Genomic DNA, 18218 nt, shown 5'->3' on the forward strand with positions numbered 1-18218 from the left:
TGAATAATTCAAAGAGATTGTTCTGAAATCATAAAATCATTAGGGTCGGAAATGATCTCTAAGATCAACTAGTCCAACCATCCACCTATCACCAATATTGCCCACTAAGCCATATCCCTAAATACTACATCCATCCTTTCCTTAAAAGCCTCCAGGGACAGTGACCCCACCAACTCTCTGGGCAGCCTGTGCCAATGCTTCACCACTCTTTCTGAAAGAAATTCTTCCTAATATCCAGCCCGAACTTCCCCTGGTATAACTTAAGGCCATTCCCTCTTCTTCTCCTCATCAGGAGTTCTGACAGTACCAGCATTATCTGCCTGCAAAGTCATTAATAATTCAAATGTTTGCATACGTAGAACTTTTCAAGGCAGGAATGGTCAGTGACGTCAACGGTTCTTTCTGTCCCTTGATTATTAATGGTAAATTAATAATCTTAATCACTTAAATCCTGAGATTGCCCACAGGACAGAGTATGTAGCACCAAGGGAGGCATGGAGATCAAAGTGTCTGTCCTATCTCAAAGCTGCCCCATAAGACTGTCCACTGTCTTCAGGGCCCACCGAGTACTTCACATCTTCACTAGTCCTAATAGTGGAATTGGGGAACTCAGTGATCTGTTAAGCTCTCTCTTTCTTCTGTCAGGACACAGATGTTACCGCTCTGGTTGCCTCCTGACTGGCACACAGACTCTTTAGCCATGCTGGCACACGAGCTATTGGCATCGACTGACGTACCAGGTCACCTGTGGCAGTGGGGAAGCCAGGACTGTACATGTCAGTGTCACTTCCATCCTCTCCCAGACGGCGTGTACTCTGAGGGGGATCCAGAACATAGGTGCTCGACCCAAACACAGCTCAATGTATTCCTTCTCCTTGCGTGCCTTTTCTACAGCCTGTGACAAGGACAGACTAAATAAAGGCAGTGGAAAGAGACTGTTTTCCTGTTACACAAGTTCTTTTACATAAGGGACATGTGTGATAATGTGTGATAATGCTTCGGTGGGAGAGATGCAAGGGCTTGTCCTTACTGCTGACAGTACTGAGGTGGTCCCATCACCTGGTTAGGTTTGGTATCCTCTCCTGAATGATAGTTAGTCTTGGAAATTATAACCCTGTAGGCATTTCTGCTATCAATGGAGATATCTGATCTGACCTTCCTCCGAAGCACTCTCCGGTCGGCTCTCACACGCAGCAGCCTGCAGTTCTTAATAACCTCCTCTTCCAATTTTTCCATCTCGTTCCCAAAACAAACTCTCTTCTGCCCCCTCTGCTCAAGCTCTAAAATGGCTGCTTCTCTTCTCAGCTTGTAATTCCTGCAACAGAGGATGTCAAAAGCTGTCAAAAGTTAGGATAACACTCTTTTATTTTGATCTTTCTGTTTTGTTGTTTTATAGTAAACAACAAAATATTTTTGATTAAATCCAAGCAAGTGTCAAGGACAGAAATATCAATTCGAATGTCATATGTAGTATGATGTCAGGCAATTGTGCCTCACGGAAACCAACACTGCTACCACGAGTTTTAATGCTTTAATGGCACATAAAGGGGATCTGCTATTAATCACTTCTAATCACACGTGGAGAGCTGGCAGAAGAGCTAAAGTGAGGAGAGATGCTGCTAACTACTTGTGTTGCTCAGCCGTGGCAGAAGGATGGACAGCAGGACCAGTGCCAAGATTTTTTATAAAAGAGGATGGAGCTCCATCTGTTACCATCATTTGTTAATTTGAATCTGTATTTTCCATTTATTCCCATGAAATATGGTTTCTCTTCAGCTCTTGCTTGTGAGGAGGGTAATGTTACTCAGCACCACAGGAACCAAGGGAATATAATTTAGTTTCCTGCATTTTCAGATTGAAAATTTCTTGATTGAACCTGGTCTTTTTGCTTCCAATGAAATGAGTTGGAACCTGTGACCCCCATAGAAAGGTGATATTGGACACAAGGCTTGTTTTTGTTATAGTGATTTTTTGACTTACCGTGGTGTTTCAGAGGTCAAGGCAAGGGCAGCTGCTATGGATAACTCCGAAAGGCTGAAAGTTTCTTCTTCCTCACTTCCAGAGATAGATGCACATAAAAAGAATCCAGACAATTGCCCATAATTTCATAAATTAAACATTCAACAAAGCTGTTTGTGTTCAAAACTGAGTGCAATGCTTCAGAAAGTCCCGTGTGGACCTGATTTACTCAGACCATCCCTAACTCTGTGCCTTACCTGGTTTTGAACCTTTTCTTTCTAGTCATGGAGGTCATTTGCAACCTCTGCTGCCTCTCCTCCTTTTGTTCCTCCTCTCTATGGTGGAAGAATGTTTGAGTTCCCATGTTGTGAAGTCAGAGGCAAACTTTCTTGCTGGAATGGAATAAAACATAAAGTGACTTTCAAACAAGGCAGCTGAACAAAGTGCCCTTCAGTTAACATTGTGTCCTTATTTTGCTTTGACAATGCTGCAAATGAAAGTTCATACAATACCGCCTTCTGTCATTTGAACTAAGAAGGAGATGTTTTGTGACCCAAAACGTCGGCAGAAAGTGGACTCAGATAAATAAATTAGTAAGTCTTTAAGGTGGCTGAAGTTTAATCAGAAGAGTAAGCAAGTGGCGTTCTGTGGGCTGATCTGTTTTCCGCAGGCTGATGCTCTAAAGCCGCTGGATGTTCTTCCAGGGTGTTCCATGAGCTCAGACCCCCAATATAGCATACAGGCAAGTGAGGAGAGCCATGAGAAGGGAAATGAGAGGAACAGTGATAATTAGGGATGAAATAAAATACAGAACATCAGATAGTGAACTATGAATGAAAAGTTTAAAATATAAGCAGATTTTCAGTCTGGAAACTATGTTGTGGGGGGAGTGGATGCCAAATAGCCTGTGCCCTGCCATCCAGACTGTAACTGCACCGTGTTCTGACCCTGCCTGGATGTGGCAGAGGTTGGGTCATGCAGTGCTGCTGCACCAACATGCTGCAGGAATCACCTGGGGGCTGTATTAGCTGATCATTTGCAATTCTTCCCCCCATGTAACCCAACTGCATATCAAAGCTGCTGACAGTTACAGTGAGTACTTCAACAGGGTAATGCTTTATCCAGTCCTGTGAGTGCATCCCGAGGAATCACTTGTTTCTCCCTGGAAACAATTGGTGATGATCTCTGGGCTCAGTGATTCTTGCAGCATATCTCACTGTGCCTACAGGCGTCACGGAGGGTCTCACAGGACCCGGGATGAGGCTGTGCTTCCCCTCTCATCCTTTCCACTTCAGCTGTTTACAGGCAATACTGGTCTTGTGCTTATGAGTGAGCTTTGCTATTGCCAAAATGAAAAAAATATCTTATTTTGTGTGCATTTCTTGGGCTTAGAGGTAAGAGAGCATCTCGGTTTCATCCCGTTTCAGTGCATTGGTTCTTAGATTCCAGCTCCAAGTCATCGCATTTCATGCTGTGATACCAACAGCTCTTGGGGCAACATTGGGTGGTGCAGGCAATGCCTCCAAAGAACCACAGCTGCTGAAAGAGGAATTCTGTGGGAGACTCGCTGCCCTCCGGATGAGGAACGACCTCTGTGTCATTAAGCAAATTGATGTTTTACTGCATGATGACACTTTGAAGGTCACATTAAGAGTTGCTTTGAGAGAAAAGAGCGGTTTGCTGAGTGTCACTGTACATATTTGGGGGGAAGATAAACACGGGAATGAGATTTCCTAAATGCATTTCCTTCTTGTCTTGTAGAATATTACGGAAAGGAGTCGGGATTTGATTCAGAAATATACAGGAGTAAGTAAATGTCAGTTATTGTTATTTCTTTGATTTTTGCCACCTGAAGCACTGGAATTCTTCTTTTCTGAGCTCTAGCTTTTCCTGTAAGCCTGCCTGCATGGGAAAAGCACAAGGCTCTGCCACCACTCTGAATGTTCAATACCCATTTCTTCCTGCTTTGCCTCTTTGGAGATGTAATGGTGCTGGATGATACCAAACACACTTGCCAATCTGCTCCTGTTTTATACTCTTGGAATTTTCTCTTGACAGATTTTTCACTGCATTTTTGCTTTACCTCTTTTTAATACTACATAATAAACATGACTGCTCCACATCTCTGACAAGCATTCTGATTTTCTGTCAAAGTAAACAACTAGTGCAAGACCAGCCCATGGAGAAGCACAGCTGCATGGCAAAGCACTGTTCTGGTTAGAGCAAAATATCCCCAAATGCAGATGAAAATACAGATTTCCTCAGTGGATGTTGACTTTGACTGAAACAAGGAAGCACTAGCAAGAACAAAATATGGGAAAATAAAACAGATCTTTATAGAAAGAAATATCTTTTTATTTTCCAGAATATGACTCTCTTCAGGACTATTTCAGCTGCAGAATGACTGCAGGGCATCAAATCTTTGCTTCCACATACACAAACAGTTACTGAGGTTATTTTTAATATATACTGTTTTCTGTTTTTTCCTGGGAATTTTCCAGTGCTCTATAATCTGGTGTTTGTTGCAAAGCAATAGAGTGCTGAGCTGTTAAAATACACATTTTTCAATCCAAATATGTGCATTTTTCTTAACAAATCAATAAAGCAAAATAGATTCATGTGAGCAAACATGAATTAAAACTAGTTGCCTAAGAACAACACTGGAAAAACAGCAACAACGCTTCAAAGCAGATCAATCACAAAGCACAACCCATCTCTGAGGTGTGATGCAAATAACAGGATACACATCATATATATCATACAAAGATGCTGCTATAAAATCATTTAAAATCCTGCTGTAAACCGGAGTTTATTTGCAGATAAATCAACTTACCCTATGAAGACTACAGTGAGAGTGCCTGTCTCCACGAAACAGAAAGGACAAAGGAGCGTTTCCTATTCCCATTCCCTGTTGATGACACTAAGAATGACTCTCCCCAAAAGAATGTTCCCCATGTTGGAGTGCCCATCCTCAAGTCTTAAATATAGCATCCTGCCATGCCATCGCTGTGACAATGGGGAGACCCATGCAGGACTGCCTGAGCCGTTTACTGCAGTGACAACTAATTGCAAACTGATTTTTAGATCAAGCAAATTATTGCCACTGCCAAGTGATGCAAGGAATGAGAGGTGCCTCCAAAATGTGGGTATCTGAACATTGTATTATCCTCTGTTTCTTTAGGATAGAGGCTCGCAGAGGAACAGAAATTAATTATGAATGTTTTAACCTCTTCTGGGAATTTCCCTTGGTTTGACACTGCCTTTGCTGCATAATGGACTGAAATCATTTATTTTGACATCTCTTTAGTGAATGGCAACCCCAGCCAAATCACGTCAGTGCATTATTAGATCAGGGTCAACACCAGCTCTTACGTTTCAGCTGACTGTGACTATTATGTGTTCCTCATAACAAGTAAATGAAGGCTTGATTCTGGGGGTCATTCTTAGTGTCATCAGTGGGGAAAATGAAACGCTCATTCTCAAAATAAAAACGCTCATTCTGAAAAGGAAAAAAGATGTACATGCACTACATGGGCAACTAGCCCATGGCCGGGGGTTGGAATGAGATGATCTTGAAGGTCCCCTCCAACCTAAGCCATTCCATGATTTAAGTCCTCTGAACCAGTGAGTGTAAGGCTACTGCCCGGCTGCTGTGCAAGTTCTTTCATGCAGCTCTGCTGCATCATTCCTCCCCATCACAAACAGTGATATTTAGGCCACAGTGATGCCAGAGGGAAGCTATAAAGTCTGTTCTAACCTGGTCTTAATGCTTCAGAACTGCCCCTCCACTCTTCCTTGTCCCATCTCCAGAATTTGGAGCTCTCTGTTCCTTCAGTATGATTTTCCTCAAGGAATGCATCAAAAAAGTACTCTGTGATTTAGAGTGTCTTCAGCTAATTTGCCTTCCAGTGCCAAAACAACTGACGTGGAGAATGTGAGCCTCACTCCAGTGATACACAAAGCTCCCCGGGTTGCTTGGAGCGGGGCTGCTGGCACAGGGAGCAGCTCAGTGACAGCTCCCCGATTTAGCCGAGAAGACAAAGAGCAATGCTGTGCTCTAGGGTTACAGCTGCCACCTGCTGCACTGCCATCCTTGGGACAACTGGAACTGCTCACTTGTCACCGTCATGACATCTGCCTGGAAATAAGCACGGTCTGTGTTGCGAGGCAGTGCTGCTTTTCATTATCTAGAGCTATCAGTGCTGTTATCTGGGAAAGTCAAGAGAAACAAAGAACAGACTCTTGTTTGGTACAGATGGCTTGCATGGCATGACCTTTGAAACAGCATCGAAACCATGCTGTTTATCTAAAGGTGTTCTTACATGGAATGGGAACGAGATAATTAGATCCTACCAGAGCTGTTGGCTGTGATGCATTTTGAAGCAAACAAGGCTATCGATATTATTACGAAAAGCTATTAAGTGGAAGCAATAAGGACAGCACATAGAATCATAGAATGGCTGAGGTCGGAGAGGACCTTAAAGCCCACCCAGTTTCCTTCCCTTCCCTTCCCTTCCCTTCCCTTCCCTTCCCTTCCCTTCCCTTCCCTTCCCTTCCCTTCCCTTCCCTTCCCTTCCCTTCCCTTCCCTTCCCTTCCCTTCCCTTCCCTTCCCTTCCCTTCCCTTCCCTTCCCTTCCCTTCCCTTCCCTTCCCTTCCCTTCCCTTCCCTTCCCTTTCCTTTCCCAGTGTGCTGCTCATACTGACTCTGAATAGAAAACTGTGTTCCACAACATGAGCCAAAATATTGGCACTGTGGCATTTGATGATTCCCTGAGTAGCATCCTTGGGAATGTTGTTGACACAAGTCACCTGTGGCAACTCTGGATAAAGGAATGGGCATCACTGGTTTGAAATGCAGTTTCCCCAGGGGGGTTAGGAGCACAGAGTGTTACCCTGGGGCCTCTGACAACCTTTTGATCTCATATGACGTGGCCATAATGCTTTGGTTGTTACTAATGTTGGAGCCTGGCTGAATCTTTGCCTGTAAAGTCTGGCATTTCTAAGATTACTCTTTCAATCCTGGGCTGAATCATCACAAGCTCTTCATACAGCTACAGATTATTTGCAAAATTGCACATAAAAAAAGTGGAATTTAACATTTAGTCTCAGCTTCTCTGAGAGCACCTGATTTTTGCTTCTGGTCAGCCTTTCCCTAGCAGTACTTTTCAAGTGAGTACTTCCTCATCCCATTCTAAATTGCTTATTTCTGGTTTCAGTTCTCCTGTAAACCTGAGGTCATCAGACATTTGTACTTTTCACCACATCAGTGGAAACCAACAGACTGAACTACACTCTCCTCTTAATGAAAGATGATTACTGCCTCCATCCCTCAAATAAATACCATTTTGCTTTTGGTAAAGGTGCAGCGCTAAAGGAGCTTGGCTCTCACTTTAAATTGAGCCCTGGACATGGTGCGTTGGTCACAGGAGCAACGGAGAGCTCCGCAATTGTAGATTCCTCTCCATCATTTCAATGGAGTGCGTTCTTCATTGGTAGTAAAGGATGAGAGGAGGCAGCTCAGCACCTCCCTGTTCTCCTCTGGAGGTCACTGGCTGTCATGCGCTCAGAATTCATTCAGAGTTCATGGGGCTGAGTCCAGATTACTGCAAATCCCAGTGTTCCTACCTATGTGGAGTGTGAGCCTCGTTGCCTTATGCCTGGAGCTCTTAAGGAAAGAAGAGAATGTCACTATTTCATCAGAAAGAAATGAGCAGCAGCTGAAAAATATGCATTAGAACTTGGACAAGACTGCATAATTCTGTTGTAGAGATGAAAAAGGCTTTATCTTTCTAGAAGCACTGAAGAACATAGCAGGGCAGAGCACTTTCTGTTTCTTAGAACTGCTACATTAGGAGCTGTTGCCCCAGTTTCAATGGCTGCTTTGAAGGCGAAGTCCATTCTGCGAAGCAGCCAATTGCTTTGCAAGAATCATATGTGAGAGTAGAACACCAATTTCTGTTTCTTTCTTCCACTGTAGTATGTTATATTTAATTCCTTCAGCTTTGCATATGTCTGCACTTTAATTTCTTCAGAGGGCGGGTTTGTTTTGGACCTGGAGGTTTGGTGCTGGTAAAGAGCAGATGTAGTTTCTGCCGTGAACTCAGTTAAATTTTTGGGAAACTTAACTCAGCTTTAGAGTAGTCCAATTCATAAGCAATCTGAGGAATACGTGCAGAATAGAGATGTACTAAGTGAAAAGATACAGTATGATAGTATGGTAGGAAGTAATTACGTTAGTAAGGTACTTATGTCTATGAGGGAGCCATAGTGTAAACTGTCAGTGCTGTGTTACACACAAGACAAGACTATCTACATTTATTTGCATGTGCTGTTTGCAGGACACTTCTATTTCATACAAACAAACAGAACATGGATTTTAACAACATTAACTCTCCTTAATAAAATTCTGTGTTTTCATCTGCTTGATCCCACAGTACTTTTAAGTTCAGGTCTTTGAACAGTGTAGTGAGAGAAATGCCACTGCTGTACTCCGAGATAGTGTCCTGGGACACGACATGGTCCAATTTCATGCAGTTTAACTCCTGTGCTGCTGGCAGCTTCTCTGCTTCCCAAATTTCCTGAAACTGCATTTTATTTTCAGAATGTGACACCGAATCTGGTGACACCCACCACTCTGTTCTCTCTCCAGGGAAGCTGACTGAGAGGAGGTGGGCTGCTGATGGCCGTGACAGAGATTCATCCTCTGGAACACAGTCTGCGTTAACTGTCACTGAAGACAGTAACAGTGGCAGTTCTGCTGTCTGTTGTCTATAGCATCCTCTTTGCTCCACTGAAGGCAGCAGCAACTGTGGCAGATGCTCTTCACTTTCAACCCCATCAGTCTGCAACAGCAGTTGCTGTATTTGCTGAGGGCTTTCATGTACAAGAGCTGAGTCTCTCATGGCCCTGCTCTCCCACAGTGCCACATTTGGCTGCTGCTCTTTGTAATTCCAATGGCTGCAGCTTTCCCCCAGCGTATGACTGACAAGCTTCCCACCAGCAGAGCTATCTGACAGAACTTCCTTTAGCAACTGGTTCAGACGGAAGTTATTCTTCTTGCTATGGTCTGTGCCATCGACACACACACCATAGGTCATGGGGAGGTTGGCAGTGCTTTGCTCAGAGGTTTGAGGAGCATATCCAGTAGGAGCTGTGCTCACTGGGCACAGCAGGTGGCCGCCCTGGAACACCGATAGGTTGGCTTGCTGCTGGTAGGTACACAATGATGGATGGAATGGCTGCGGTGGCTCCAGTGCTTTGTCCAAACATCGGCCTACCTGTGGGAACTGCGCTTCGGGGATGAGAACTGAAGGTTTGGATAAATTTATAGGCTTTATAATGTGTTCCACTGTCAGAGTTAGAGGCTGGAATGAAGAGATCCCTCTGAAGTCCTATTCAAGGAGACAGACAAACAAGAGTTATCAACAAGAACTCTGTGACTTTGAAGATCTGCTTAAGGATCTTAGAAATTCCCCGTTCATCACAGAGGATTTGGACCAGATGACCTGTAAGGTTTCCTTCCAACTCAAACAATTATATGAGTCTATGAAATTTTCTTTGAGAAACGCCAATAAGAGCCAGCAATCACCACCAGGCATTTGCCATGATGCAAGGAATGATGTGTAATGAGCACTGTCTGGGCTGAATTCAGGGCATGGGGAGAATGCAGTGCAGGGTTGACTCACGTGATGGCAAATCATTGCATGCATTCTGAAAATTGGCTAAATGCAGCCCTGCAAGCAGCAGAAAATATGCAGATGCCCTTTCCACTGTAATACAGAAACTTGAGGGTAGGTTTCAAGATGGCCAAAAAAAGTATAAATTTATACTTGCAACTTCATTTCAGTTGACTTAAACACATGAACTGAGTATTTTCAAATGGAACATAGAGTTGCAATCAGACATGCAGCTCAAAAATCTGATCATGTCTCTGCCAGTCTTTCATAATCCCTCTTTTACTAGAGAGAAATACCCCTCACTTCACCATCATGCCTTATTCATATCATTGCCTTTTGGCAATAAGCACATTTGTGAACCATTGTTGTCAAGGATGAAGTGCAGGAGGAGTAAAATTTCATCAAAAATCTCTGATGAACACCATGAGAACTGCAGTCACTGCCATCAAACCAGGGACTGATGTGTCAATTTCCCAACAGAGAAGTCACATTTCCCACTGGTTTTACGATATTGTTGCTCTCTTTTTTTAACATTTTAATGCAAATATTAGAAGTTAAATTGTATTACTTACATACATAATTTTATATTTAATGAGGGCTGCCTCATTAAAGTAGTGCCTCCTGGTTTATGGTGTCAGCCCCCCAGTGTCAGAGGTGGATGTTGGTGGTATGGCAGTGGTTGGCAGAGGTTGAACCTTCCCACCAATACACCATTCCATTTTGTTGCCCTGAGACAGACAACAGCAGCAGGATAGTCTGATAGAATGGCATCTGACACTGACTTGTGAATGAAGCAAATGGTGGAATTGAATTCCTCCATGTGGAGGAAAACTATGCTCACTGACATTCACTGGCATTTGTGAGCATTTAAGGAGACCCAACAGAGGATTTAGCACAGAGAGGCAGTATCTGCTGCATTTTAGCAGTGGCAGCAGCAACAGTGGGGTACCTCTGCTAATACAGGTTTTTGTACGTATAAGACAGTTCCTGTTCACTCAGTGCAGCCCAGGCAAGTCAACAGGTTGGACACCCTGATCTAGACGATGCTCTCACCTGCTTATGCATCCTCCCCAGCTACCAATATGCAAAGTCCTGAGCATTTCAAAGATTTGTAGTATTGACTTAAGAACACTCACCAAAGACATGGGCTGTGCGCTGTGTTGTTTGACATACTTGTAGATCACATAACCAATAGCAGCAAACACCAGCCCAGCACAGAATCCAAGGGCCACGAAACAGTAGGAGAGCCATGTGTTATCTGGTCAATGAAGGAAAGAACAAGGAGAAAATGTAGTGTCAGAACAGTTGCAAGGGATCATCCAAATGATGACTATAGGTTGCACTGGACAAGAATTTTAAACTAGCATTGCTTCATCGGCTCTGTAAAGGCTGCGTTATTCTATACCCGCTGAAAATTGGTCTCTTTTGTGTACCTGGCATCCCAGAAAGCTTTTTAGTTAAGCAGAGTTAACCGCCTCACCTGGTAGTGTTTTAACCCAAAATACTTGAGATTTGCTGCTTCTCTCAAGGAGATATAGATGCACTGTTCCATTATACTCTGTGTCTGGGTCCAGATTGGAAACTTCAAATTCTTTGTTATGCTCATTCTTTATCCACTATTTAAAACAAAAGCAAATTCTCTATGTCAGAAAGATTACATACATACAATTTCCTAAACTCAGACTGCAAAATACAGCATATTTTATTCACTAATAAGGTGCTACAGGAAACGATAATTCTGTATAGTTCTAAACACGCGATTTCGTTTCACTATTACCATATTCAGTTTTAGCATTTCAATTCACTGAGATTAGAACTACATCCCTTCTTTTCCAGTATCTGTCAGGTTCACTTTTGGCTACTTAGACTGTTGAACTCTGGATTCTTTTCCAAATTATCAAAGAAATGCTTCAAGTTCTGCTTGTCTGCTGAATGTCAAAGGCTTAGAGTTCCTCCTGTGGAAAAATCCCCTGTGGGATTTCAGTATATCAGAAATTGCATCCATCGTGTATCAGTTTCAATGCCCTTCTCCACCTGATGCAAAATCTGACCTACAGAAATCAGTGCCTCATGCCCTGAGGTTGTCCGTTACCTTTTGACGTGTCCTTTGGTTGAATATTGTTAAGTGATAATCAACAGCACCAAATTTGCTGTAAATGTCCTCTATGGTTAGCTGGTGGCCACCCTCACCTCTCAGTGGCGTATGAGGGGTGTGTATAAGAAACTTTATGGACCGTACATGAGGAATACACTCCACTTCTGGTGCTCCAATAATAGCTAGAAAATACAGAACAGAAAATGTCAGCTGTTTAGATTAAAGCTGATAGCTTATCAGGTTTTAAATCTGTCTTTGCACCCCAGTCTGTAAGTGATGATGTCTGCTTACATACAAAAAAGTTTCTGATCTGTGTTTTGTTGGACATAGGAAAAATCAGGAGACTCAGAGATACTCTTCCCTCAGGATTCTGCTGCCTACAGCCAACATTTGTCTCTATAAATTCTTTCCCAAGGCTTTTCTTTAGGACCAAGTTCTCGCTGTATGCTGGTTCCCTTTCCTTCACATGCATGTGATGAGATGAGTCTCAGATCACATCACAGGGCACTGCTGTCTAAATCCCTGTTCCTACTTCAGATTTTGTCTTTAGGGCCGTTCAGCTCTTCTGCATCTACTCTCATCTGCAGTGAAAAGTGTGGGCAATACTGAACGTTTAAACACAGGTGTAACTCAATCTATAACATGATGTTTAAAAGCAGCATTCAGTACTCCTTCAAGGATGCATAGCTTAAGGAAGTCAAAAGAATGGCTCTGGGGAGTAGGTTCACCTCACTGGGATTGTTAAGGCTTATGCTGCAATGGAAAGAGAATGTTTAGTGATCAGAGCACTGATATGGCTCTTTCATGGCTTGATTTGTGCGAAGATAGGAAGGCTCTTCACTTCCATTGACTGTTACTGAACCCCTGAATTATTCTTGACACATGCAGTGGAAAAATTTTAGACCCAGTCAGCCAGAGAACTTCCAGAGGCTTTGTTGTGTGTTTGGTGCAGCCCACTTGGGTGTTGGGAACCCGGAGCATCCATCGGACAGGCTGCTTGTTTGCTGGAGTTAATTTTTCGTGGCTTTGATGCCCATATTACTGTCTGGGCTCAGGGTGCCCATCATGTCTCTCACCAAGCTCCCCTGCTACTCTTCAACCTTAAGAGCAGCTCTTCCTCCAAAGACAAGATGACATTCCCCTGTAATTGCAGCTGGGTGCCAGACCTCAGGGGTGGCCCTGCCCACATACTTGTTTGCTGCTTTGTCCAGCAAATCTTCTTCATAGAATCATAGAATCACAGAGTAGCTGAGGTTGGAGGGGACCTTAAAGACTATCCACTTTCAACCCCTGCCACGGGCTGGTTGCCCCCAAGAAGACAGGGCTTCCCCGGGCCCCATCCTACCTGGCCTTGAACGCCTCTTCAGCCCTGGAAAGCTTTCACTCCCTCCCTAGCAAGCACAGAATCTTGCAGTACTGAAAATGGAGGAGACATGATCCTAAACATCAGCGAGGATTAGGATGAATCCCCAGCAGTGGTACATACTCTCTTTTCTGGGTTCAAATCTCTCTGAGCGCACCCAGTTGGAGGAGCAGCGGTGGCCAGCAGCCCTCACCCTGGCGTAGTAATGCTCTGTGAAGTTCTCTGTTTCACGAGTGAGATTGCAGAAGAGCTGTGTGATGCTCTGGCACTCCCGCTTGTTAAGCCAGGCTTTCTCTCCATACCTTTGACAGGACAAAAAATCTTTCAGGTTGTTCGGTAGAGTAGATGCAATATCATCCTTCAGAATAATGCAGACAGGCTGCTCTGCCAACTCTTAATAGTTTTAAAATTCATTATTGTAATTAGCAAGTGGCTGGGAATTAAATGGCAATCAAACCCCCCTGGGTACAGCCCTTAATCCATTCCCATTGGCACTTCTGCATGGCTGTTGCTTTGAGGAAGGACAGCTTGTTTCAAGGCACGCACACACAGGAGCGTCCTGCGAATCAGCAACTGCTGGGCTCTTTTACCCAATGACTGCATGCAGATTTGATGCTGAGTTTGCAGACTTACCCAAATGCAACAAAAGTATAATGTAGTAGAGGTCGGATTTGTTGTAGCTCTGGTGACTGAACCAGAGGAAGGCAATTGCTATTACTGGCACTTACAGATTGGGAAACAGCAGAACAGAGAGAAGTAAGTTGCTGAAGGCAAAACTCTGTTATGGAGTAAAGCTGTCAAGGTGTAAAAGTATTGCTTAACTAAGCACCATCTGCCCGTTTAAATAATCCTAACTTTTACTGAGTTCTTGTCTAAGCAGAACCATGTCTGTAACAGCAAAATAAGCAGCAGAAACAGCAACATTGACTTTTCTTTCATGGCCCTCCTCTCTGAGAAAAGCAGCTATACAACCCACCAAATCCCAAAAAGAAGTAAACTTCACATACTGTTTATACTGGACATCAAATACAGTGTCAGGAGGGATATCTGCTTCAGTTTCCCAAGTTAGGATGTTCTCAAAGTTTGTAGAAGAAAATGCCGCACGTTTCAGACATGACAACCTCTCTGTAGTCGCAATGCCTATGGTAACAAAGAAACCAGGGTTAAAATGCATATTCTGGCACCTCAGCCCTCAGATGAACACGAATCCAGGGGTGCTCAGCTGTTTGGTGAACAGAAGTGGCAGACATCCCACACCCAGCTTGCTAAAGGGGGGCTGCAAAGCAGAACGGAACAGCACTTGGATCTCAGGCACACTGCTGTGTGGGCCTTGCAGATCACTGGCTCATCCCAAAGGAATGTAAGCCAGGAATTTATACAGAAGAGTTTCAAAACCTAAGAGTCAAAAAGAGAATGCAGGGGTGTCTTATCAGGTTTCTCTTAAAGCAGCTGAAAATGAAGAACAGCCTGATTTCGAGGCTAGATTCATGTCTAGGAATGCCACTGCTGTCTGCTCAGACTCAGGGAAGTAATGTGCTGAGATCAGTTTCACACCACTGTGGGTATGACAACCATTAACCTCCCATAATCTATGTTTTATGGGATGAAGACTGCCTGTGCAGAGTGACATGCCAAGGACCTGGGGCCTGGACTCTGCTCTGGGTGTGCCAGCATGAAGCACACAGCTCGCTGGGCTCCCTGCAGCCCTTGGCCCGTCAGGGGTGGTGGGTGCTGGCTTTGCTAAGCAGCAGTGTCTGCTGTGCCTGATAAACACATAGAGTGTACCAGAACTGCAATCCACCTGCAACACATGACACATCCTGCAGAAGTTGGGTTTCATTCCGTCGTGGGAACACACAGCACAGAATTTCCTGAAGGATGATTCAGAAAACCTAACTGGGACAGTAACCTTCAGAGCTGATAAGCTCTGTAAATTCAAACTATAGGCAAGTCCTCAAAGTTACACAGCACATACATTACTCCTAACTCTTGCTTTGCAGTGTCAGCCAACTCCTTGAAATAGTCTGGGCTTCAGCCTGATCTTGCTGGAATGGAGCAGCCCCCTTATGGCATTTGTGAATTGGTACATACACTTCATCCCTGGAAAAAAGTGGTGTGCTAAGCAGGTAGAAGAAGCAACATTTCACATATAGGAAAATTTATAACCAGAATGGAAGTGACCTGGACAAGATCCTCTCAGTATTTAAGGGGGGGATATAAGAAGAAAGGGGACAGAATCTTTAGCAGGGTCTGCTGTGATAGGACAGGGGAAATGGTTTTCAACAAAAAGAGAGGAGATCTCAGAAAGAAGTTTTTTACACTACAGACAGTGAGGCACTGGCAGGTTTCCCAGAGAGGTGGTCGTGCCCCATGCTTGTAGACATCCCAGGTCAGGGGATGAGCACTGATGGAGTCGTGGGTGTCCCAGTGTGCTGCAGAAGAGAGGGACCAGATGGCCTCAAGGGTCCCCTCCAACTCCAACAATTCCATGATTCCATGATTTGTTTGTATCTCTTTTAAAATCAGAGCTGTTCTTCTGTTCACATGTCTCATTGCACAAGACACAGGGGACTGAAGTCTGTAAATATCCTCTGTACTTCTGGGATTCAGCTTATATTGTATCAGCGGCAAACAATTTAGATTGAAGGAGTCTTTTCTTCTCTTTGAAAATGTTAAAAGGTGAGAGCAACACAGCAGAGAGCTTTTGGACAGTCTTGAACGACAGCTCATTCTCTAGGTCTTACTTCAGGAAACACAACTAAACTACCTCCCCTAATACAGATCCAAACCGAAACAACCACCATCAGAGACAGGAGAGAAGCCAGGACTTACCGACCACTGAACACACAGCCAAGACGACCAGAAGTTTCTTCATGAATAGCAGTGCAAGGCGGGCTGGGAGAGCAGGCAGTCGATCCAGTGTGCTGGTGAATCACCTTTTACAGCAGCTAAATTCTTGTTTGTGAGGCCAGGTTGGATTTGTTGCTCAGTAACTGGTTGCAGAACTGCTGTCCCGCCTGCGTGTTCGTCTGAGATCACCAGCAAAAGATCTGCACGCATGTGTGAGCACATAAGAGAGCATTTAAGGGACAAACAGGAACACTCCTTCCGAGCGCGCACACGTAACTGTACAAAGGTGCACAAGCCAGAGCCTTAGAAAATCCCCGTCTTTTTTCTTGAAAGAGAGCCAAATGCCATTTTCCCGACGAAGAGCTTCCTGACTAAAGGCCCACGTTGAGATTTTTCAGTTTTGGGGCTTGCTTTTCTGGTTGGATAGCTTTAACTTTTTAAAACTCCAGAAATGAATACTTACTGCTCTGCACTCAGCTGGTACTGTAACTGCTGCAAACAAAGCACCTATTTCCCTAGGAAATACCTTTCGATATTTTCCTGAAATGAAAGTCAAAACAGATCAGTAGTTTTCAAGCTCTACTGTTATTCGTACTGGGTGTGAATGGGAGCCAAATGACTCACAGGGCCCTGCTGCACCGGGCAGAGCACAAATCGGGCCTGCCAAGGTGTGCATCCTGCTGGGAGGCTGCAGAGGGTCTTCCTTTCACATAAAAGGGAGGCTGCTTTCCTGTAGCAGGAGCGTGTTTTGCCCCTGTGTGCTTTTTTTCATAGCTTTTCTCACCTGTAGACCTACAGTTAATTTTAGTGACTGATAACACTATGAGGCTCTATTCTGGATATCATCAATATCATCAAATAAAAAACTACAAATTTATATTAAATCAAAGCAAGAAACAGACATAGCTCGTTTTCCATTCCTTTCTTAGGCTTTTAGGGTGTCGTTCAGTTACATTTTCAACTTCTTCTCAGAAAAAGGGAAGATATTTCCTTCTTTAGTGAAAACCAGTAGCCTGTCTTCAGGAGCTGTGGATTTAGAACCACCAGAATTGTGTAAAACCAGAAGAACTGGTACTATTGCATGCTGCTTATTTTTCCTAAGATATCATAAGTGGAGAAAGCTTCACACATATAGCCTAACTTGAAGCTTAGAAAGCTCTCTTAGGCACTGCTTTTGAATTTTTACTAACTACTCACTCAACACAGACTAGGTAACCTCACTGGATTACTATATCCCATGGGCATAACTGTCGACAAAATGAGAAAGTCCTGTACTGTTCTTGATTATGTGTAGGACTAATTGGGCCACTGCATAAGGCTCAAATTCCTCCAGGCTTCTTCAGCAGCTGAGCAATGGCCAAATTTGTTGGTGAACTGGATCACAGCTCTTCCAATGAAAAGGGAGAGCTTCTTTACTCATTGCATAGCTACCGCCACTAGGTAAGGTAGAAGATACAGAATGACAGGGGGAGCAAGGTGCTCTGACTGTTCCTCATCCTTTTCCAGTGGAAAGAAGGTCTCAAGCCTGGGCAAAGGACATCCAGGAGTGGGATGTTGCCTCCACCAGCACGGCCCATCTGATTGGCAGCCTTCCCCCCAGTTCTCATCCTGGGAGAACCTGCACAAGACAGAGAATTGATCACAGGCCCTTTTGGGAAAGTTGTAACACATCCAAGTAATTCTGTAGAAGTTACTCAACTTCTGAGCTTCCTGTAACTAAAGGCTTAGGGGATTTTCTTGATTGCACAAGAAATTGGTTGGTAATTATATTTGGGTGATCTGTATCTTTCTAAATTAAGAGGAGGGATTTCAATACAGGATGAACCTAAGGATACCTTGGGGGTGATGCGTAAGAAATAGAGATTTCTAGCTCAGTAATATTTTTAACCACCTCCTTCTTTAATTTTAAGGTGGGATTTTAATTAGTACATCTTGCTTTCCTCTTCTGAAGCAGCCCCAGCACCTCATATCAAACCTTACCTCTTTCTGATGTTGTTCTTCAGATTCTTTAGAGATGTCAACATTGATACCCCTCCCTCACATGCAACAATTTTGTTTCTCCCTCTTTCTTCAAACACATTGCTTTCCTCCATGTCCTTTTACTGGGGGGGGGGAAAGAAACCTAGGAGAATATGTTTCCATGAGATGCAAAGGGCGCAAATTAAAAATAATCTGAAGAAGTCAGCGTTGCCCAGCAAAGAGAGGCCCTGTCTCTCCTGTGTCTTTTCTTGGTAGACTTCTGATTTGATTATTGGCTCAGAGAGCTGCAATCCTT

General features: G+C 43.9%; 2 protein-coding genes across 2 annotated transcripts in view; both read right to left on the bottom strand.

Annotated features, from left to right (window-relative positions):
• The window catches only part of MYOM3 (myomesin 3), a 28603-nt gene extending 22133 nt beyond the window's left edge, over nt 1-6470 (bottom strand). Inside the window, exons 1-5 of the mRNA XM_010723512.4 lie at nt 4793-6470; nt 2217-2351; nt 1981-2055; nt 1156-1315; nt 738-895 (exon numbers count right to left, since the gene is read on the bottom strand). Coding sequence (XP_010721814.2) covers nt 738-895; nt 1156-1315; nt 1981-2055; nt 2217-2323 — 500 coding nt within the window. The 5' untranslated portion in view covers nt 2324-2351; nt 4793-6470. The remainder of the gene's footprint in view (nt 1-737; nt 896-1155; nt 1316-1980; nt 2056-2216; nt 2352-4792) is intronic.
• A 1777-nt stretch (nt 6471-8247) lies between these two features.
• On the bottom strand, nt 8248-16168 carry IL22RA1 (interleukin 22 receptor subunit alpha 1). The gene is made up of 7 exons (XM_003212641.5): nt 15926-16168; nt 14101-14233; nt 13217-13395; nt 11728-11912; nt 11116-11251; nt 10772-10893; nt 8248-9350 (listed from the first exon to the last, which is right to left on the bottom strand). The coding sequence occupies exons 1-7, from the start codon at nt 15966-15968 to the stop codon at nt 8355-8357; spliced, it is 1794 nt and encodes a 597-aa protein (XP_003212689.2). The 5' UTR covers nt 15969-16168; the 3' UTR covers nt 8248-8354.
• Between the last annotated feature and the right edge of the window lie 2050 nt (nt 16169-18218).

Source organism: Meleagris gallopavo, chromosome 25 (genome assembly GCF_905368555.1).
Source record: "Meleagris gallopavo chromosome 25, MGAL_WU_HG_1.1, whole genome shotgun sequence".
Lineage (NCBI taxonomy): Eukaryota > Metazoa > Chordata > Aves > Galliformes > Phasianidae > Meleagris > Meleagris gallopavo.

Bases quoted from the DNA above. Each gene is read 5' to 3' on its own strand.
- IL22RA1 (XM_003212641.5), bottom strand. From the start codon at position 15,968: ATGAAGAAACTTCTGGTCGTCTTGGCTGTGTGTTCAGTGGTCG. The intron at 11,913-13,216 runs GTATGTACCACT...TGTATTTTCTAG, and splicing joins ATTTGAACCCAGAAAAGAGA to CTATTATTGGAGCACCAGAA. The intron at 10,894-11,115 runs GTGAGGCGGTTA...TTCATTGACCAG, and splicing joins TTGGGTTAAAACACTACCAG to ATAACACATGGCTCTCCTAC.